General features: G+C 34.7%; 1 protein-coding gene across 1 annotated transcript in view; it reads right to left on the reverse strand.

Moving 5' to 3' along the window:
• The window catches only part of LOC149797316 (syntaxin-binding protein 5-like), a 252,736-nt gene that overhangs the window by 78,886 nt on the left and 150,356 nt on the right, over positions 1 to 23,494 (reverse strand). The window contains exons 12-18 of the mRNA XM_089962039.1: positions 22,379 to 22,526; positions 18,231 to 18,298; positions 15,624 to 15,664; positions 13,688 to 13,884; positions 12,065 to 12,214; positions 2,931 to 3,079; positions 1,656 to 1,744 (exon numbers count right to left, since the gene is read on the reverse strand). Coding sequence (XP_089818165.1) covers positions 1,656 to 1,744; positions 2,931 to 3,079; positions 12,065 to 12,214; positions 13,688 to 13,884; positions 15,624 to 15,664; positions 18,231 to 18,298; positions 22,379 to 22,526 — 842 coding nt within the window. The remainder of the gene's footprint in view (positions 1 to 1,655; positions 1,745 to 2,930; positions 3,080 to 12,064; positions 12,215 to 13,687; positions 13,885 to 15,623; positions 15,665 to 18,230; positions 18,299 to 22,378; positions 22,527 to 23,494) is intronic.

A 23,494-nucleotide genomic window follows, 5' to 3' on the forward strand; every position in this document is an offset into this window, starting at 1 on the left:
AACAATATCAAGGTTATTATATTGTATATTGTTATGAATTTATGGTCATAAACTAATTAACAGAAAGATTCAAACTAACAAGTTTTGTAAAACTTAATAAATAATTTAATTATCAAAGTTATAAAAGAAAATATGAGAGGAACTTAAAGAATTATAAAGTCAATCCAAAATAATCCTGAAAAAGTTCGTGTCAGTCTAAAAGAATGAAAAGTCTGTATGAATTTCAGAACTGGAAATGAACTGGTCTGCCAGGAATGTGATGTTATCAAAATGTCATCACCCCGAACTCCTCTGAATAATTCACAATAGTTCCAAAATATTATTATAGTTCAATGAGCACTTTCTATTTTCACTGAACGATCCAAACCATCAGTTTACTCTCTAATAATATCCAAGTACAACATAAAACATGTCTACAGACTTGATGATACAATAGGAACACAAGAAATAAATAAGAATGACTCCAAAATGGGAATGAAAATCTGAGTGCTCAATTCTCTCCTTATATACACCTTCAAGAGTCTATTACGACTATATGTCCCAATACACTCCATGTCACTGATCCAACTACTCAATCTAGTATTTCAAAACACCTGTTCAGATGACCTAACTCATCCAATAAGAATCAAATTAATTCTAAGATACCACCAGACCGATCTGTCTAACTGTAAAAAGGCCAAATCTCGAAAACATATTTACTAATAATTTAATATTATTAACTGACAACAGTAACCATCTATTTATAGATCCTACGCAAATTAACGTTCTTTATGCATGTGTGAAATCCAGCCATAGATAATCACTACAATTTACCGTCATGAATAAAAATTTAAAATTTTGACAAAATCATGTTCCAGCAGTTAAAAAAACCGAAATATTCTTAACAATATGCATACATAACAGCAAAATCAAGTAAATGCTGTATATGCATTCTGTGCAGTCAAATTTGTCGATGATTCAAAATCATTTCTGTCTGCAATTATGCCAGCTTGATTTTTGACAGAATTCATAAACGGAATGATATACTATAGGATGTAATACAATGCTTCTGTTGGGCAAAAAGCTGCAAATATCTCAAATGTTTTTATAGAAAGCATTAAAAAATCCACTAATGAATCTTTTATAAGGGTTAAAACATTGCTGGCAAGATCTCTAACAGTTGTCATTTTGGGGGATATTTATTTTCCAGGCTTAGATAAAGAAATGTTAACAACAGCATTGCTGATTCTGAATAAAAAGCTAGTAGTTTCTTCAAGTTTAAAGGATATGGCATCTGTCTGAATTGTTCTAAATTTTGATCTTTGCCACTAAAATGAGTATACATACCAAATCAGAAGGATTTAAGAGATTACATTTTGTCACAATGGAAATAATACATGTACCTACAGTAATTGCAACTCGTTTAACTGCACTTATTAATAATTCTGAAGATATTAATTTATAAGTTGGATCCATCTGCAGTCTACACTGATCCAGATCATCACAGAATGCACCAACAGATCTGGGTCTATGCAGTTTGTGAGGAGTATTCGGCAGAAAAAAAAAATCACAGACCCTAATTGGTTGGGACATTATGCTATAGCAGAGAGTATATAAGACATACCTCATATGTCCTCTGGTTATTAAAGCTGTTAATATAGTATGGCAATAATTACCATATAAATCTGGTGTTCCAAGGTTGAGCAGGCAGGATTTCTGGACAATATCAATTATGGCTAATCCAGACTCATTCCCAAAGGCCATCCTGAAAATGTGAAACAGAAAAAGCATTCAAATCAAGGCAAGTTAGGTATAAATCATATATATGACCATAAAAAGAAGAAAAGATGCTTTATGTAAAACTCAAACTATGTCAAGTTATTTGAAGGAAGTTTTTGTTTAAAGGTATTTAAAAAAAAAAAATTAACATAGCCCATTTTTAATGGCGGCTCTGCATATCTGAATAAATTTGTAAGACCTTCATGCCAGGATGACTTCTATTAAATTCAGTACCATTAAGTTGAGTATTTTCCTGGGATCACTTAAAGGTCTTTCAAAATCCAATAAAAAAAGAACTTTATGCCAGAATAATTTCTGTTTAGTCTGGATGAATTCTATTTTGTGCTTCAGAATTGTACATGTAGCCATATTTGATGGCTAATCAGCATCATTTGAACAAATCTGATGCACCTTCATGCCTTGCTGCTTTCTTTTAATTTTTGTTTGGGTTCTGGGCCATATTTCAGCACATTTCATGGTGGATAATATATTTGGTGGAGGAAGAACCTTGGAAAAACCACGTAACCATGGGAAACTACTGGCATACTTTCTCACATGCCTACATTGGCCGAGCCAAGGCTTGAACCCAGAGATGATATGCCTGTGAGCTGTAAAGCAAGCACCTCAGAATGCTTGGCCAACTGGGGCACTGCTTTCCTTTTAATTATTGTCAAATTCAGATAAGCTGTTTTTAAGAAGTAATTTAAAAGTGCTTCTAATTTTAGTAATAGTAATCCTATCTAATCATAGATTGGCAGCATCTGACTAAATTCTGAAAAAGATTGAAGCCATGATACATTCTTTAAACTCTGGTAAATTTCCATTTATAAATAAGAATTATAAATGGATGATGGATGACTGTCAAAGGAAGAGACATAACAGATGAAGGATCATACCACAAGCTCATCTTACGGACAAGTGAGGTATAATGTGCAAGACTGGCAGGACAGAAAGACAGACTGTCCTGTTAATAATTATCCAAACCTTAGCAACATTTACTACAGTACAATCTTTTTTTTTTTCAAAGAAAAAGGATTTTGATGACCAGCTGTTTTACAGCTTATTGACTGTGCATGCTTAAGTGACATAAAAGACTGTAGTTAAGTCACATTTTTGATGCCAATAGTTTATAGGTACTTCAGTGTATATACTACATTCAGGGTCATACTCACAGGCCATAGGTTGAATTAAGTGAGATATTGGTAATATTTCCTGGGTGTTCATTGTCAAGCCAAGTTAGTAAACACACAAGGTCAGGCTGGTAACCCATGCTCCACCTTCGGGCCCCCATTCTCACTTTCAACACTGTTGTTGCTTCAGGCTGAAATGAGATCAAATCAACATTAAAAGATACAACACTAAAATTACTTAAATGACAGAAAAGTTTCTGTTAAACACAGCAACAGATGCAAAAGGTGTGTAACTTTAGGAAACTCCCTATCACAAAATTTTGTAGATAATAATGTCATCAGTTTCTAAGAATATTGATATGACATGAATTCTGAGCATATATGGGTACATACTTTATGTATGATTACTATTATCACAAAATTTATATTAAACACAGCAACTTAACTATCACCTTTCAGTGTCCAAAGTGGCAAACAAAAATTATTATGTTGTCACAGTGAACAATGTCTGCATGGACTCCTATTTATATTTATCTGCCATGTCATGGAATATCACATCAAACAAACACTAATGATTTTGGACTGCCTAGCTTCGGATATGATCAGCATTTCAATAAACACAATTTCCCTAATTTTCTTTTTTTTTTATCTACAAAAGTATTCTCATAGAAATTATCTTCTTTATTTGTTACATATTTGTGAGAGTATCTTTACCTTAAGCAACAAACACAGATTAAGTTTTTATTGATAACTATTCTAAATCAGCTGAATGCTGAGATGCAGCTTTTGTAGTTACGATCTCTCAATAACAAGGAAGTTGGCAGGGGAGGTAACTTATGGGATTTACAACAGTTTGGAACAGTAACACTGAAACAGATGCATGAAAATATAGAAAATGCAAGAGTAATATTAATCCAAAATACAAGTCTTTCTCTTTCACTAAAATACCATGAAATAACATGAAATGATCATAAAAATAATATAAAATGAAGTAACAGCAAATGGAAGGATAAATTATGTTAGAGAACAACAAATTTAGCATCCAATTGCATTTATCTTGACAGTTAATAAAATCAATATTTACACATTCTTAAAAAATGTCAAATTTCTGTTTAATGAACATGATATTGGGGATGCAAAGTAATTTAATTACAAATAAACTTCTAATTAATTGTGAGATATGAATAATTTCCATAATGTGTCATGACATCCACTGTCTGCAATGCCAATGGAACCATAGATAACCCTACCAGCCTAGTATGATAAACCATAGATAACCCTACCAGCCTAGTATGATAAACCATAGATAACCCTACCAGCCTAGTATGATAAACAGTACATAACCTTGTATTGGTATGCTGATTGTTTGGTTTAGATCTCAACTATTCATAAAATGCTTCAATTACTGCGACAGATTTGTCAGCAAATCATAAGTGGATGGCAGGTATCTCTTGAGGTTCTTGAGCTAGCAAGCTGACAAGGCCTTCCAGCAATATGTACAGCATATTTCCATATGAAATCTGATGTCTGACAACCTGCATACCCATGAAGAATTACATGACCCTGCCATCCATATCCAAGTCAAATTATTAGGCTACATCGGTGGATAAATGGCAAACTCAGGAGTTGCAATAAATTCCAGTAAGTGTCTAAAAACGATTGACATATACATACACTGATGTGCTGTGGACAAATCTGTCTGCAATAAAATTGCAATGCTTTGTGAATACACGAGATCAGACCATAAAACAACAAACAAATGCAGTTTTGGGGCTGATTATTACACTACACTCAGCTCCCATTCTGGCTCTCAAAAGCATTCCATTACTGTCCAGAAATGTGGCAGGCATTTCTTCAGCTGTCTACTGCAATTAGGTTGCAGCTATGGACATTGTACCACATTTCCTTGTGTTCAATGCATGCACAGCTGTAAGCATCTTCAAACCATGATCTCTGCCATCATTTAATGCACCAGCAGATTTGGAGCTATACAATTCATTCTCTGATTTACAGCCAACTGTGCAGTGTTATGTATATTTAGTTTAATTATTTGTTTGTTAGTTTTAAAGTTTTTTAAATTTCATTACATGTTATTGTAATGTAACACTTTATGCTGGACTTGACCTTGCCCAAAATAATATAATAAGGCTCAATTATTCTCTTTGTCTAAGAGCCTATTATCAGGATTATTATTCAGGTAAACAAGAAGGTGTAAATATGTTGATTTGGGTCAGGGTTTTTGGAGATTCCTAAGTGAATTTTATAGGTTATTGTGTTGTAAATAAACAAGGCTCAATAGATCATTCTAGACAGTTATTTTCCATTAGGTAATTGTTGTTCTGAAAAAATGCTAATTGTGACCTGAGGTCAAGCAGTGAACTGTATAATCTTGTGATGGTGAGGATTTTACAAATTGTGCTTGAAGATCTAGCACCTTCAAGTTGTATTATGTTGTGACCAGTTTAGGCTGAATTTTATTTTCTTCAAATTACTGAATTCAAGTGATTATTTTCTCTGGAAATACAAAAGTGCTCTGATAAAATTCTTGGATAAAGGCATTCATTGGAATTTATACTAAATTCAAACCTGGAATAATATTCCTGTGATTCAACAAGAGAGTGTTAAAACATCAGCACTCTGCAGGCTTTAACAGACACGTCATTGTCTTTAGTTTTGGATCTCTTCAGGACTTGTACTGTATTTTATTCAGTACTTTAAATTACTAGGACTTGTGTCTTTAATTCTTAGATTACTTTGGGATTTAATTCACAATATTATTTTGTTAAATTTTACAAAGCTTGTTGTCTTTCACTGTTTTCTGTTACTTCTTTTAAGAGCATAGATATGTATTATCTGGGTCCTGAATCACAATGTAACCTTATTGGTTACTGTGAAAAGAACCTTTCAGCCTGACCAGCCTGACAGCAACTCAGTGACCAGACAGAAGGACATATGAAGCTTTATTGTAAAAGTTGCAGCTATGGGCTTTTTACAACATTTACTTGTGTTTAATGCATTCAAAATTTCAAATATCTTCTAATCCAGACCTGATTTGTCAAATAATTTATATACAAAAAAAGCAAATTCATGTTGATAAAGTCATGATATCATGCATTAATTTAGTCCAGCAGGCTATCTAAATTCTAAACATGGCAGCACAAACATAGCATTTTGGCAGCCCTTGGGCTCCAGGCACACCATTTGTTGGATAATGGTTATATAATAGTGATGCGATGTGATTTGGATTTTTAATGTAACTTTAACAATTTTTCAGTCATATCGCTATGATGTCTGCAATGTGGCAGTTTATAGTGATGTCTAGCACTGGGGCATCATGCCGCAGACATGTAGCATGATGTCCCACCCAGTCACATTATCCTGACACCAGGCCGACCAGTCCTAACACTAACCTCTTAATGCTGAGCACCATACGAGGCTGCTGTTATTACCATTTTTGTAAGTCTTTGGTATGACTCGGCCGGGGATCAAACCCACAACCTCCAGCATCCGAGGTGGACACTCTAACCACTAGGCCACCGGAGTGGTTGGTTATATAATAGTAAATACAATAAAAATGAGCTATCACTACAAACAGAATCTGACCCCAAACCTTCTACAGTTTTAAGTTTGGCCAATTAATTAAAAAAAATGGATAAGAATAACACTGTATGCCCTAACACTGCTGTGGTGGGGCATAAAAAGAACTGTGTAGTATAACAGCTAAAAGTATTCATTATAATTAGTTGGTCACTTCATGCAGATAAATATGTACTAATTTATGTATAAACAAAACCTACAACACTACATGTAAATGTCGAACCTATCTGAATTTTCACCTCAGTTCAGCATTCACCTGGTCAGAACAGCCATTCTAATTTCCCCCTGGCAAATTTCTTACATAAATTTTATGTAATCAGCAGTCACCTGTCTTCCACATGAAGTGGCCATGTGTGCCTTAACCAAGCTATGCTTTCACCCTGCCTTTCATGGTCAGCAGGCCATGTATTTCTTAACCAAGCTGTGTTTTCACAATGTCTTCCATGTTTGGCAGAAATAACTTTCTTGACCAAGCAGTGATTTCACCTTGCCTTCCGTGGTCACTGGAGCATATCAGCAGTGGTCACTCCAAGTATGCACATGAAACATCTTGTTTTGATGAGCAAGGCATTGCATATATAAAGGTATATTGCATGAATCGATGCTTAAATGTTTCAAATTTTGATAGTACTTATCATAATCCAATGAAATTCATTGGTGTCAACATTTTGGCTTCAAAAGCAAGGCAATTATATCCTAAGAGGGAAGGATCGAAGCAATTCTATTTTAAATTGATTTTCTTTGTTTTTCTTAGTTAACAGGATGAATCTGTTAATTGCTATTTTAAGATTTTGAATCAAATCTATCTCTGAAAAAAAGTACACGTAACTTCCAAGCAGAGGTACACTGCACAAGTCTGTGTGTGATTTTGATTTTTAACGTAGCTTTAAAAAAAAATCAGTCATATCGCTACGATGTCTGCAGTGTGGCAGTTGATAGTGATGTCTAGCACTGGGTCATCATGCTGCAGACATGTAGCATGATGTCCCATCCAGTCACATTATCCTGACACCAGGACGACCAGTCTTAACACTAACCTCTTAATCTTGAGCGCCAAGCGAGGCAGCTGTTAGTACCATTTTTGTAAGTCTTTCATATGACTTGGCCTGGCATCGAACACACGACCTTCTGCATCCGAGGCTGCACAAGAGATATCTCTTAAGATCTAGGTGCCATTAACAAAAGCCTCAGAAAGTTTCTTTTCATCCCTAATCATCAAAGGTTGCAAACAAAAGCCGATTGTCTTTTGATCTTGGTGAGTTTCAGCAGAAACTTAATACATCAATTGTCTTAAGTGTGTACACTTTTTTCATGCCTAATTATACCAACTGCCCTAACAAAATGTCAGTTGTGCGCATTATTAAATTCTGTTATTTTTCTTTTTGTTAAATATCTGAACTAAATACATGTATCTTGGTAGCATACTACTATTTGCTAATAATAATGCATGTGAAATAATAATAATGATAACACTACTAATAATAATGCTAATGCTATACAGCTCATAGTACATACATTTTTCATAAACCAAGTTTGAGACTTGAACCAGCCTTCAGAGGTCACCTGTCTACAAAGGCCTTTTTTGCCTTTTCCAATGGATGGCAGGTTTGACTGTATACCTGACTTTATACACACGTGCCATATGCACAGCAGGTTTGACTGTACCTCCTAAAAATTACCACCATATCCTTCTCACCTTCAGAAGTGAAGTTTAAGTATCAGCTGTTCAAAATCATGACAACTATTTTTCCATTAGAAAATTTCTTGCACAGACAATTTATTTACTTCATCATCCAAATAAAAATGAAGATAAAAAGGCTGGAACACACAACACATGGAAATGTTAAAGGGAAAAGACTGAAGTTAAAGTGAAATGGGTTAGATGAGGTGCTACAAGAAATATGAATTATTAATTGCAAGAAAATATAATAAAAGTCATACTCTGATAAATGATAAAGTTATATAATTTAAGGAAAAGAAATGCTCTGATTCAAAATATAAAGTTAAAAAGAAAAGGTCTGATTGCTTTTTCCTCAAAAATTTATACTTTTGGTGAAAAGCCCTGTACTGACAACAAGACTTTTAAGACAGTTGGCAGCCATATTGAATGTATAACTGGTACCATTTTCATACAGGACAAACTAGGTATGATAAGAAGTCAACTGGTGAAAACCTCATGTTGATATAGCCAACAATTTGAGGAGCAGGCATGACATTTTCAAAATATGACTTTCCATTCAAAAGTAGAAATAACAAGATTTTCAAGATGGCTCTTGTGGTGGCTATACTGAATGTCAGACTGGTACTTTGTTTTCATTTAAAATCAACTGGACATCATAAGCATTCTGGTGAAAACCCCATGTTAACCGACTTTCTGTTCAAGCAGATTTGTAATAGCTAGTTTTAAGATGGCTGCCATGTTGGCCATATTGCATGTCAGATTGGTATCATTTTTACATAGTATCAGCCAGACATCATAATAAGTCTTTAAATGAAAAGCCAAGGTTGATATGACCAGGAGTAGTGATATAAAGATTTTCAAGATGACCACTATTGGATTTGAGCGACACCATTTCAATTAGAACCAACTAGAAAAAGGGATGAATGGGTGCATAAAATTTCAAGCCAATCATCAAAGTAGTTAAGATATAATAGTGACAATAAACTTGTGCCAATGGATAGACAGATGATGGACAACAGACCATCCTACAAGCTATACTGTTCTATGACCAGCAGAGCAATAAAGGAATCTGCAATTAAGTATTAAGTACTCGTAATTATCTAGGTCATTTCTAACAATTTAAAATAAATAAAGAAGTTTCAGAATGCTTTGTCGCACTTGCTCCATTGAATTATATTCCAAAAACCCAGCAAAATCACTGGAACATGAAAAGTTGATCACTGTGACCTCCTTTTTTCTGTGATAAGCAGCACCCTCCACAATGTATATACCTATCGCTACCATAGGTATACAACCAACAGCTACAGAAAAAAATTGATAATACTATTGGAGAAGTGACACCTACTGCATATCTCATCTCATCTAAGCTTCACAGTCAAGACATTTTTTTGCTTCATTAAACAGCAGATGTTAATATTTCCACCCCCAAACTTCCAGCTTCTTGCTACTTTGGGTCAAAAACATTTCAGTAAGTCAAGTTAAGACTTTTCTGGTGCTGTGCAAACATTTACTAGTGCATCAATACATGTACATTCATTAAAACAGGGCTGAAAATTTCAGACGTATAAAAAAAACAACCATCATGCAAAACTGTACATTAGCAATATGGGCTGGAATAGAACAACACAGGCTTAAAGAGGAAAATATTTAGACACATAGGCTAGAGAAGAAAATTATCCAGATAAAAGTGATTTAAACAATGGCAGGCTAGACACCACAAACCTTGGTACTATCAGAGATGCTGGAATTATATGATCCGAAGCTGCCACTGGTTTGTTGCTGGGCCATCACACTAAGACTGGGTCTACTGTGCTGTAAAAGGAGCACTTTTCACAAGGGTTTTCCTATGCTAGGTTTCTGTATTAAAGTTCATTTATAGTACAGTAGGACTAAGGGGATAGGTTAGTTTGGAGAAAACCAGGTAGAAAAAGATACTGAGACAAAGAATACTGTGAGATAAAATATAATAAGACAAAAAGGATACCGAGACAAAGAGGATACAAAGACAAAGAGGATGCTGAGAGGAAAAGAATTTTGAGACAAAATAAACTTTGAAGACAAATGGATTTGTTAAGAACATGTAAACCAGAGCAAACATTTCTAACTTAAAAGTATATGTAATATAATGAATTCTAACATTTTCTATGTATTTTTGGCTAAAGTTCTTTCCTACCAGAAAAATCACATTAAAAAACAAGGGCTTTAACAACAAAATCCTAAATATGAGACCTTTTACCTCTATAAGCACTGATATTTGTTGTTGATTTGTGTGCAGGGGACCTAACTATGATAACCATAAAAAAACTGCTGGAAAAAGTTCAACTTGCAAATGAAAGATTAAGACAGGCTTCATTATAATGTCACAAGATTATTAATGCAATCTATTAGTACCATATATACTCACTTATAAGTCAAGTCCATCTGCAAATAACACAGACCCTGATCTGCCAATGCATAATGTACTGGCAGACCAGAGTCCATGCTGATTGTTGTACTGATTACTTTTAACAAATTGCACAGACCCATATCAACTGGCACATTATGAGATCGCAATTCTGTGTCAATATAGTTTTCAGTTGGATCACACATATGAATGAGTATATATGGTAATACAAATGCTACTAATTCCACAACTTCTACAACCACTACTATAAATACACTTACTACTTCTAATACTACTATCAAAGCTGCTGCCACAGAAGTAAAACCTGGAATTGACAAAACTGGAATGCAAAACATATTGCTATCTTCTCTGTTAAGTGGAAAAACATTTTATTTCTTTTCTATTTATCAACATTGTATCTACGTTAAATGGTATATTTTGCAATGAAAACCAATTTCTTCATTTCTATGTATCAACATTACATGTCTGTTGTGTTTCACCTGATGATTTGGGACTTACCTTTCAGTGACAAACCAAATTCCTTTCTGCCCCTTAATCCACAAATGCCTTTTGGAGCAAACAGACACCACCAAGAGCAGATATTTTTCACATTAAAAGGCAATTATCAGACTTCATTATCATTCTAAATGAATTTTTCCTAACATGCTATGACTGGTAATTAACCTTACTGTCAATAAAAACTTTCCTGAAAATCTAGCTACTAGTAACCTCCTAAATAAACCAAACTGTGCTGATTAAAATCAAATTTTCATATCAACCTAAATATACACATTTATGTTTTATTTGGAACGATGTTAGACAAGGGTTTCAGTAAAAAAGCTCAACATTATAAAAATAAATGACCAATCTTTTGCAGTCATCAGTACTTCAGAAGTAAAACTGGAATGGGCTGCATTAATACAAAACCACATAACTATCAAATATATCTGATGATATTCTCATACATTACATTAAGTCCATGCCTGATTATAAATCCATGTCTAATGATAAGCCCATGTCTGCGAGATAAGCCCATGTCAAATGAAAAGCCATGCCTGAAGATAAGCCTGTGTCTGAATATAAGCCCATGCTTAAAGATAAACCTATGCTTGATGTTAAGTCCATATATAATGATGAGCCATTGCCTGAAAACAAGTCCATGACTGATAATAAGCCCATGACTATTTTCACAAACAGTTTGCAAAAATATTTACCAAGCATATCATTGTCTGATAATTAGCTACTTCCCAACATTTTGGCAAATTTATTAGCAATACCCGCTGGTCTTATTGTGGTTGAACTACTGTATCTTTCCTTACAAGTCAGAGTGATTACAAGGGTTGTTCCTGGTTCTCAGAGTACATCTTACATAAGCATGTGAGCCACTAAAGTATAATGTATCAACTAGTTGCCCACATTTGTACAAAAGAAAAATATCTTTTCATCAAATATGTATTTAAACTGAATGATATGCCAACACCATCTGTCCTAACTTATTTTCATATACATACTAACCTTTGTACTATCTGAGGTATTGCTTGAGTAGGACCCCACACTGCCACTCTGTTGATGCTGGCCCACTACACTCAGGCTTGGCTTTGGGTAGTCAAGTTCTGGTGAATCTATGTCATCATAAACTTCATACACTATGGACACTTCTAGAGACTAAAAGAACAACGACAAGTGTCATCTTTGAATACTGATTAAGTGTATCCTGAACATTATATTTCACCAATAATTGTGTGCTAATGTATCTATACTGTATATGATTTGTAAAAACTTTTAAAAAGAAAGATTTTTAAACACTGCTGATCACAATTCTGCTGAAAATGCCTATCTCTTCCCAATCTGATGCTGGTGAGATAAAAACAGATTTCAGTCCTTGGATATTTCCTCCTGGTAGAATTAAAGCTAAGCTATATTAATACATCAGCTTGCTACACCAAGCATGACACCCACATACTGTTAAAAATTTTTCAAGGAATTTATTCCTGAAATCTTGCGTTCTAAAAACAAATTATTGAATCAACAAAATCATGGCCTTGCAGAATACAGGAGACAAATCTGCAAGGATACATACAACTGGCTGAGTCATCTTAGGTACCAATAGAATTAATTTCAATTAATTACAGAGAACATGATATTGCTATAGAGATGGAAACAAAAGAATTCCTGAGGTATCTAAGAGTCTTGAATCTTCAGAAACGTTATAGTGGGACATGTAAACAACATGCTCTTCAGCACTAGTTAAAGGATACATTTCTTGTGCAGCAATTGCACAGGCAAGCAGTCTGAAGTTATTTTTTTCTTCCAGGTGTTTTCTACTCCTCTTTTCCAAACCACCATTCTGTGGAACATGCTGGTGGAACCAGTTACGTTCTTTACATGAGATACTCATAGCTGAGATACGAATAGATGAGATAATAATAGCTGAGATACTAATAGCTGATATAATAATAGCACAGACTCACATCTGCAATCACATAATGCATCAGGTTTTGCTCTCTTCCCTTAAGGTTATAAGCAGAATGAATAACTCAGACCCTAATATGAAAGCCCATTATCCAATCACATACCTTGATATAAAGTAAAAGTTGTTTTGTGTGAACTGATCATCAGATAAGAGTGGCATCTGTCAATCAATAACCACATCACAGAAATTTAAATGGATTGCTAACCAATTTTGATTGCCAAGTTATGTGTAAAATCACAGCATAATCATTGCCTGCATAAAAGCTTGCCCAATCAAGCAAGACAAATCAAGCAAATCTGCTGTATGAAATCTTATAAATTTAAATCTTATACCTGTACATTCTTCATCCAATTTTGATGAAATTTTCACATCTGTTATTGCTGAAATTTGTTTCGATCACGGTGGAAATTATTTTCAAATAAAAAGTGACCGTTTTAAAGAAACAGATTTGCAAATGAGCTCACACACCATTCTTTGTTTTTCTGTAGAGTACACAAGGAAATACAATGATCTAATGGAAAAGGGGTCAAATGGGTTTCAAAGTGGTCAATTAAACACACGGTATTACAAATATCCAATGGAAATGGAGTCAAAAGGGTTTGTGTGGGATAAATGTACATAACAAAATACATTATTTCAATGGAAAAGCCTTTTCTCAGACTTACTGGTACTTCTAATGTGACTTCTTGTTTGCTGAATTTGAAGAGCATGACATGAGTGGCCCCAGCTAGACACATGAGTCGACTCTCGGGGCAGAAGAAGATGTGGTATATGGCAAAGTGATCATCCTCCTCTAACGATTTGTTCTTCAATTTTTCAAATATTTTGGCAGTTTTAACTGTGTATAAAACTTGAAGATTAACTGAAATGAGAAAATACTGACATAAGAAAATTGTACTTAAAAAGCATTGAAAGTAGCAGCAGCAATAATAGCATATCTGAATGCAAAAGTACCTGCATTCGTTTGCTTATAAGACAAAAATCTAATCTACTGATTTGGATATGAAAGGTCAGCAAATTTCAGCTGGATCAAGAAGCTGCCAACTCTTGAACAAAATATACAATCCTTTTTTTTTCATACCTATGTATATTTTCCAGTTTGCACATGAGAAAACCAAGTAGAAGAAAACTGCATCTACAGGTCATGTTTGTAACAGCTAACACCATATATACTTGCTTATAAGATGAGCCTAAATGCAAAGACATAGATCTGCCATCATATAATTTACTTGCAGACCTGGATCTGTGCAGTTAGGAGTAATCTGTGGAGCAAACAACATAGACTCTGATTTGCAGGTGCATGATGCTAAGGCAGATCAGGATCTTTGTTGTTTTTGCAGTCTGACTCCTCTTACAAGCAAGTAAATATAGGCAGGTTTCTAGTTTTACAAGCTAAAGAAAAAAAAGCAATTTATCATGTGAATGTGAGTTTATAGTGGATGCTTTCTAAACTGCCAATGTTCTCTTCGCACAAATGTTTTATATATTTCAGTCTTCATCTGTTTCAATGAACTGCCATGTAGTTTTCCACAAATGTTGCTATAAAATCAGCATGAGAAAAAAACTATCAATTTTTTTTCACATCTTGCTTCAGCACATGAGTACCTGAGGGTGGATTTTCCTTCTCTCATATTTTTGCATGTGTATGATTGTGTTGTCCAATGTGGACAACCAATGCAGGATAGCTCTGTTCTGCGTCACATGTGACCTTTAGCCTTACTTGCGGACTATTTTTATCTCCATGGCGAGCACAGTAATTGACATTATATGTTACCATTACTGTACCAGTTTAAACCACTGTTCTTTGAATGCTAAAATGTGTTTAAACATCACTGAAAGTAGACTTTGAAATTGTCACTGCAAACAACATTTTTCACACACTATATTAGGGTAAGGAAATTTCAATGCATATTCTGCCATTTGAAAGTTACAGCAGTATTCACAAAAATCTATTTTGCTTTGGTTCTCATTTTTCATTCAGAAATGTTAGAAAAAGAATTCATCACAATGATTCATTAAGGATAGGAAACTTCCACTATTGGGAAAATTTGTTTCCTATCTCACACTGATGCAAGTGATTGACTATTAATACCACAATAATCCACATGATTCTATTAGTCCATCTAAAGTTTTCTCACTGTTAACCACTTATTACTGTGCATCTTTCTTAAAAGGCATAATACTTTTTTTATAATCAACTTAGTACAAATCTGAAAACAGCCAAGCAGTTGGCATGCATGACAAGGGAAGAGAAGTTTATAAAGTTTAAGTTCACACCATTACTGTTGCTATTGTATGGATTAACAGTCTAAATAATATGCATCGTCAAAATGACTTAACCTGTGACAGTGTGATGTCTCATCCAGGGGAACTAATTCCACTTATAGGTCTGACTGAAATTTAGCCCGACAGCAATTTACACAATCAAATTGATTGTAACCCATTTTTGGCCCCTGAAGTACTTTAAAAGAATTATCACTATAATTTATTAACTTTAACATAATTATTGTATAAGTAATAAAATATGACTTGTTTATATATCTTATTAATATAGTTTTAATTTGCAATTTTTATTTTAAAAGAGGAAGGAGAAAAATTTACCTGCAGATGCATCCCAAAATTTAACTGAACCATCTGCGTGCCTGTAATGCAAGAAATCATGAACATTAATACAAAGTCATATTTTATTCACCTTTTAATTAACATTCATTGGTATCAATGCTTTTATATAATTGACTGTGAAAAGGCATCTATAGGTACCCTTACTTACAAATTAATATGCAGAGCAAATTAAAAAAAAAGCAAATGCATAATGTATATACTCACTCAGGTATGAATGGTAATAAACAGAATCTGAATTGCAATGATCAGCAAAACATTACCTTTTATAGATGCATCTCTGCTCTGACAAGACCAGACTTGATCCGACTTTTTTCTAAAACTATTATTGATATTTTAAATTACGTTTTTTAAAAATTGCCCCATGAATGAAATTTTAAGTGACATTTTGGGGGAGTATAATTGATCAAATATGCTCAAGGGCTTTTTGTATGTGTGTAAACTAATTTTAACGACAGCACAATCAAAAGGTTGTCACTTGGGAAAACAAGCTATGAGATTATGGTCAATTATTTACCCCTGCGTACCTCTGCTTAGCACTGAAAAAGTGCATGCATTTGTGGCCCTGTCAAAAGGACTGTCAACTTGAAAACAAAGTGAATGCTGTCTTTACAAGCACTGGCATAAAATTTGTATATGGTGAATGGGCACCCTATAACTCATTTTATTACTCGGATAATTATCAACAGGTGGGTAATAGATACTTGGATACCAGTTGGCAAAAACTTTAATTTTAATATCAGCAAGATCATACCTGCCAATATTGCATAGCTTAATAATGCACTTGCCATCTTTGATTGAAAACTTTTTTATGACAGTGCCCTTGTGCTGAGACAGGAGGTCCAACCTCAGAAGTTAGATCCTTAGATGGTTTACCAGCTGGTCATTGACCCATGATTGCTGGGGCTACATAAGGCAAACAAAATGAGCTGAGCAGTGGAGTGCCTGGTTTTTGCAGATCTAAGCAAACAGAAGTGCCCACTTCAGGCCATCAAGTGGGAGATTGGGAAATAAATAAGGGGGGGGGCTTTGTCGATTAGCTTGTTGGTAAACAGGTCCACCCAAGGTGTTCCTGAAGATGGGACAAGTTTGCAATAGATTCATAGAACAATCATTCCATGAGGGCTACCTTCACTTTCATTGACAGACTATCTGCCAAAATATTCTTCCTGTTGGAAATGTGGCAAACTTGGATGGTAGTTCCTTACTGCACAGTAAAGGAAACCAAATGTTGATAATGTAATAAGTTCTTCAAGATGGCCACCATTTTGGCCATAATGAATGTCAGATTGGCACCATTATCATTTAGGACCAACTAGACATCATAGGAAGTCTTTCAGGGCAAACCCCATGTCGATAAGACCATCCATTCAGAAGTAGAGACAAGAAGATTTTCAAGATGGTGGCAATATTGGATGTGTGAGCAGAACCATTTTCATTTATAACTAACTAGACCATGCGATGAATAAATGAATAAAGTTTCAAGGCAATCCTTGAAGTAGTTTCGGAAGATTTGCAATAACAAACTAATGGATGGATGGAAGCTGAATGACAGATAATAGACTATCCCATAAGCTCTCCTGGTCCATGACCAGTAGATCTAAAAATCTGGAAGGCTTTCACACTTGGACACTTTCTGTCATTTAGAAAATTACTTTAAAGCAGTTTTTTAGAAGTGCATGTTTTTTTTACTTTTAGCAACAGGTGCCATATTTAATGGCAGATTAGCATTGTTTGCAAATACTTTAAAGCCCTTTATGGAAGAATACTTTCTGTACAATTCTGGTCCAATTTTTGAGAAGCGGAAGTTTGAAGGATTTTTAGTTATTTAGAGTGTCTGCCTCGGAAGTGGGAGGTCATGGGTTCAAACCCCATATGAGTCAAATCTAAGACTTATTAAAATGGTACTAACAGTTGCCTCGCTAGGTGCTCAGCATTAAGAGGCTAGTATTAGGACTGGTCAGCCTAGTGTCATGGTAATGTGACTGGGTAGGACGACATCATTCTACAAGTCTGCGGCACGATGCCCCAGTGCCAGACATCACTATAAACTGACATACTGCAGACATCATAGTGATATGACTGAATTTTGTTTTAAAGCTATGTTAAAAATCTAAATAACACACACACATTTTTAAATCTGCATCCTTTTGGCCAGTAGTCCAGCATGTTAATATCAGAGCTACCGAGCTTCTAATAAATTTGAAAAAAATCAACCCAGTATACTTTCTATTGAATTTGGTCAAATTATGTTATCTCGAAAGAAGTTGTTAAAAGGCCTTCATTAATTTTAGTAACAGTAGTCATACTAGATGATTAATTGCAATCCATTTAACAAATCTGAAAGAACATGATACCAGAATGTTCCCTATAAAATCTTGGGTGAATTTGTTGGGTGTTTTCTGAGATGCTGTAAAATCCAATTGTGACTGAATAAGAAATAATGCACCAGGGACAAAAAAACCCAAAAAACTCACCTGGCCTTAGATAAATAAAAAAACACAATTAGAAGATAATGAAAAACAGGAAAACAAGATAACCCCTGCTAAATTGCATATTTGCAATTTTCATTTAAAAGAAAAAACTTACCCAGTAATGACAAGTTCTGGATAGCTACATGTAGCAGTGCCCCAAACACCTCCTTTTATAGGCCAATTCTGAAAACAGAGGGTAATAAACACATATATAACTTGCCTCTGTGAAGATTTCAGTATTCTCCAGTAGCCATTATAGAAAAAAAATTAAGACAAAAGTTATCTAAACATTCAGTTTTATATCAAAGTCGAAGTAACATAATGAATTGATAAAAACCAGATTAATGTTGTTTTCCTTTTTCAAATCAATGCTCTCAAGATCTGATCAAAGCTAGTATCATTGTTCACACTTAGAAGCCAGATTTGACTGGGTGAAAGTCACAGACTTTGAGAAACCCTGGAGTGATAGCCAGTATGACCACTATTACAAGCATGATTCATACATCATTGATCACCTTGATTAGCCACTACAACTGAGGCGTCACATGAAACGCATGCAGTGCATTCATCTAATCCCTACACTCATTCACATGTACAATACACAGTTGAATGTAACTGATCACAATGTATATTCATTAATAAGGAAAGTCTGACACTGAATAAACTGATTTATTTTGATTTTCAACTGCACATTGGGCCCTGGGTAATGAGCTAAAAACAAGTACTTAAACCAGTGGTTCCCAATACTCAGGTTGCAATCCAAAACAGGGATGCGAGGACATTCTGCAGGGTTATGAGGATGTTCTGGAGGATCATCAGGACCTTTGTTTTGGAGGTTGGCAAAACTTATTAAAATGTGGAAATGGGGTTGTGAGACTCAGAAACACTGTATTTCAGGGTAAAGCCAGACAGGTTGGGAGCCACTGATTTAACCCATGTAATTAAAGCATAAACTGTAATTGAATTACTAATGCAGATGCTTCCCATTATCAGGTTCATTTGTAAAAAAAAAAAACAAAAAAAACTTACAATAATGATCTTTAAATTCAAAATTCAAGAAAGAAACTAATGCAAGAAATATAGGCCACAAAGACCTGTTTTTCCAATAAGAGTATCTTACATGTCCAGATACATATTCTCACTAACTTTCATGATTCTAGGTAGTATGCATACAGCATGCCAAAAACTTGTGTGGTCATGAGCTTAACACAGTCAGATGCAATAAAAGTTCAAATAAGAACATACATACTACATACATTCCACCAATTCTGGTGTCTTGAATTCCTTCAACCTTTGTGCAAATCCATATTCATAAACATTAGTTTGCCTCATTAATTATCTATATCATTCTAAACCTCTGCCACAATTTCATTGCAACCAACTGACTGGTTTCTTGTACAGAACATCGTTGTTTATCATTTAAAAACTACACGCAAAATATTTGTGCTGATTCAGTACTTTTCACTCCAGCCATGTCCATACAGAAAAATACTGTCTAAACTTGTATCCTATAAACTTAATATTTGAAATTTTTCCTATATAACTAAAAATGTTCATTAAAACTTCATAATAGTCATGTAAAATCTGGAATATTTTCCATTTCTCACAACTGCATGAATACAGGATGCAAAAATATGTGCTGATGAGCTATAGAAACACTTACTCAAAGCCAGTGAAATATGCAATGTTGAAATGGAGTAGTACTAATGTAACGATGTGGTACTAAGAAAGATGCTTATAATCACTGACATAAAATAGCTAAGAAATAAATTTAAACATAACTGAGCACAAGTCAATTAAGCGTAGAATATGAATCAATGTGATCTGCTTTTGATGATGGTGTAGAACAAACATAGCTGCCAACCCCTGAGTACAAAAAGACTGATTTTCAGGAACAAATACTGATTTTCTAAATTTTAATGCATATGTAACTTTATAACATCAACAACCATCAGTAAAGTAGGACAGTACCTTCCTTAATTATTTAATGTCAAAGATGCATGTGTTGCACTCTTATACCTTCTGAACGGGCACCTTGTTCCATTCGGGTGTCCATTTAGAAGGTGCAAGAGTGCAACACATACTCAGACACAGGCTGTTTGTATGAGCCTTTTCCACTACATTATTGACTCCAATGTACCATCTTTCACTGATGATCTGAATTATGTGTGATTTTCTTCCTAAACTGTCTTCGTTCTAGCAAACAAGTAATCCTTTGCAATCTTACTGTCTGGAAAACGTGTGCAAAATAAATCGCCAGCAAAATTAGTAACATAAAGAGGAAGGTTCATTTCTAAAAGAAATTTAATAAACCAAATTTTGATCGAATTACATCGAGGTTCTCTCTGGTATTTATATACATCCTAAGTTCAGGCTGAGTTGATGATGAAGCAGGAAGCTGATGTTTATTACATTGTTCATGATATCCCATGTCATGGGTGCCTCCATGCCCAATAGCGAAATCACATTACACAATTTGCAAATCATAAAGTTTCATCCTTTACTAGATGGTTTCACAAATCTAAATAAGACGGCACAGTTGTCCTTCCAGTTCTGTTTTCTTGTCTTTCCAGGAGAAAAAACTGAATATTCTGCTTTCATTTTCAACATGATTAGACGCTTAATATAACAATGATAGGATACAGTGATAGTGGCAACTGTTTGCAAAATACAATGTGGTGGATAAAGACTGAGTGTGTGTGTGATTAGAATTTTTAACGTAGCTTTAATAACAATTTTTCAGTCATATCACTACGATGTCTGCAGGGTGGCAGTTTATATCGATGTCTAGCTCTGGGGCATCATGCTGCAGACATGTAGCATGATGTCCCAGCCAGTCACATTATCCTGATACCAGGCAACGAGTCCTAACACTAACCTCTTAATGCTGAGTGCCTAGCGAGGTAGCTGTTAGTACCATTTTTGTAAGTCTTTGGTATGACTCGGCCAGGGTTTGAACCCATGACCTCCTGTTTCCAAGGCGGATGCTCTAACCACCATGGCCACTAGAACGGTTGGATAAAGACTGTCATGGTAACCTTGATTTCAAATGAGCCAACCATATTTAAGAACTCTATTCCTATATACATACAATATATTTCCATTAGAATGGAACCAAGTGCCCGCCGTTCTAAACAGAAAATTGCAAGGAAATGCTTATTTAAAAAAAATTAAAAGCACATTTTTAGTAAGAAAAATGTACACCATATTCAGGTCCAAAATACAGAACAAATATGTGACAAATGGGACACTTGGCAGCTACTGACCACCATCATGTATTCCCTCACTAAATTTTATGATTCAATGAGTAATAATATGCATACAGGGTGCAAAATACACCCCCACGTGCTCAGAAGCAACAAAAAAACTTAATCCAAGTTTGTAGAATATGAAGTGTATCTTACAATGTGGTAGCGACAGAGGAGCATAAAATAATCAATTTTTCTGACTGTAGCACTAGCCAAGAGTTCTTGAAACAAAATAATTAGAACAGATTCAGTGCAGAATGATATACAGGTACAGTGACCTACATCTGCAGTACAGGTATAGCACTTATCAAGATGTTGTTGTTGTTATTGTAGGGTTTAACGCCATTTTTCAACACACAATAGGCTATACATGGCGGCCAGTATTAGTGGCGGAGGAAGAACCCGGGAAACCCCCGGAAAGAACCACTGACCCTTGAGAAGCTACTGGCAAACTTTCTCACATATCCACACTGGCCGAATCCAAGACTCAAACCCATGCAGACGGAGGTGAAATGGCAGTGATCCGTAACGGAGAGCGTTTTAGACCACTCGGCCACTTGGGGCCCCCTTATCAAGATGCATTCCCATACAATGTATCATGATTCCAGATATATATATATATATATATATATATATATATATATATATATATATATATATATATATATATATATATATATAGGATGAACACACAAAAAACCTAAAGCAAAAATGTAACCAAGAATGTGCAACTAATGTATACGTCTGTACAAAGTTAGACTCCAATAAAAGAAGATTACAACTGTTTGTTCGATATCTAAATGCAGATTTTGTGTAGTTAAGTGACTTGTTTGGATAATGCATGATACGGTACACAGCGTGATGACACTTTGAAGGTCCTGACCATTGTGTTATAGCCACATTTCACTGTATAATGAAGTTCACAGTATGGCCAGTACAGTGATCTACTGTACAACGTACAACGACAGATCAGGGTCTATACTGTTTTGCTGTTGGATCCAAGTTATACTGTTACCTTTTCACTAAAACCACTTCGTTTTTGTTTTGAGCCCACTGAATAAAAAGCAGGAATAAGATCTGTCGGACAATCAGCATAATATTGGCAGGCAGTGATGGGAGATGCATGGATATCCATTGGATAAGGATTTTCAAAACAAGGGTACCTGAGGAAAAGAATAAAGCACTGTAAACAAGATTTAAAATGATGTGTTATAATGAACAGTGATAATGTGAACGTTTATTACAAGTTTTCCAAAAGTTAAAATATTTGCTGGTATATGATAGATAAGTATGTAGCATGAGTACTGGCATGACAAGCAGTGTCCAAAACTTTCCAAAAATGCTGCAATCAAGACCATAAAATAGTTGTCATTTTAAGCAGCGTTCAAAATTTTCCTAGAATTGCCACAAGCAAGACTGAACAAATGCCAAAATAAAAAGAAAAAAGAAAAGAAAGATTTCAACTGTCAACAACAAATGTTGTTGTTGATTGTTAACACAGAGAGAGAGAGAGAGAGAGAACCTACATACATTGTATTGATTAGTATGAATGGGCAATATTTACTACATTCATGTACTTATACAGTTTGTTGCCAATTCTTCAGTAAAACACATTTTAAAAAAAAAGATTTTATCATATGCTGATGATTTGTCAACTGTCAGTGCTGGATAAAATGAGTACCCAGCCTTTTGTTGTGCTTCCACACTAATGTAGCAATTAAGTGAATGTAGCAGATAGCCAGGTACAACTTTATTCTGACAAGATCTGCAGATTTCAGATGTCTGCATGATCCTACACCAGAGAAAAAAACAAACAAATAAGTAAAGATAAAATTTAAAAAATTAATTTACATGGTTACACTTTTATTGCATTCATGCAATGTTCATTTAACTATACCGTTTAAACAGCCAGCCAGAAGGACATATGTTTTGCTAAATGCACAGGTCCTGTGATAAATACTTCGGAAAGTTTTCCACTGATAAGAACAATTACATATGTATGTCATATAAGCTGTTTTCAATGAAATTCTAATGCCTTAAACTAGCTCAAATATGACAGACTGCTTGTAGATCCCCCCCAAAAAACCAAGTCTCATTTTTAACATGTTATATTCCTTGACAAAAATATCTG

The sequence above is a fragment of the Sinohyriopsis cumingii genome, chromosome 6, assembly GCF_028554795.1.
Source record: "Sinohyriopsis cumingii isolate HCF-2022 chromosome 6, ASM2855479v2, whole genome shotgun sequence".
NCBI lineage: Eukaryota > Metazoa > Mollusca > Bivalvia > Unionida > Unionidae > Sinohyriopsis > Sinohyriopsis cumingii.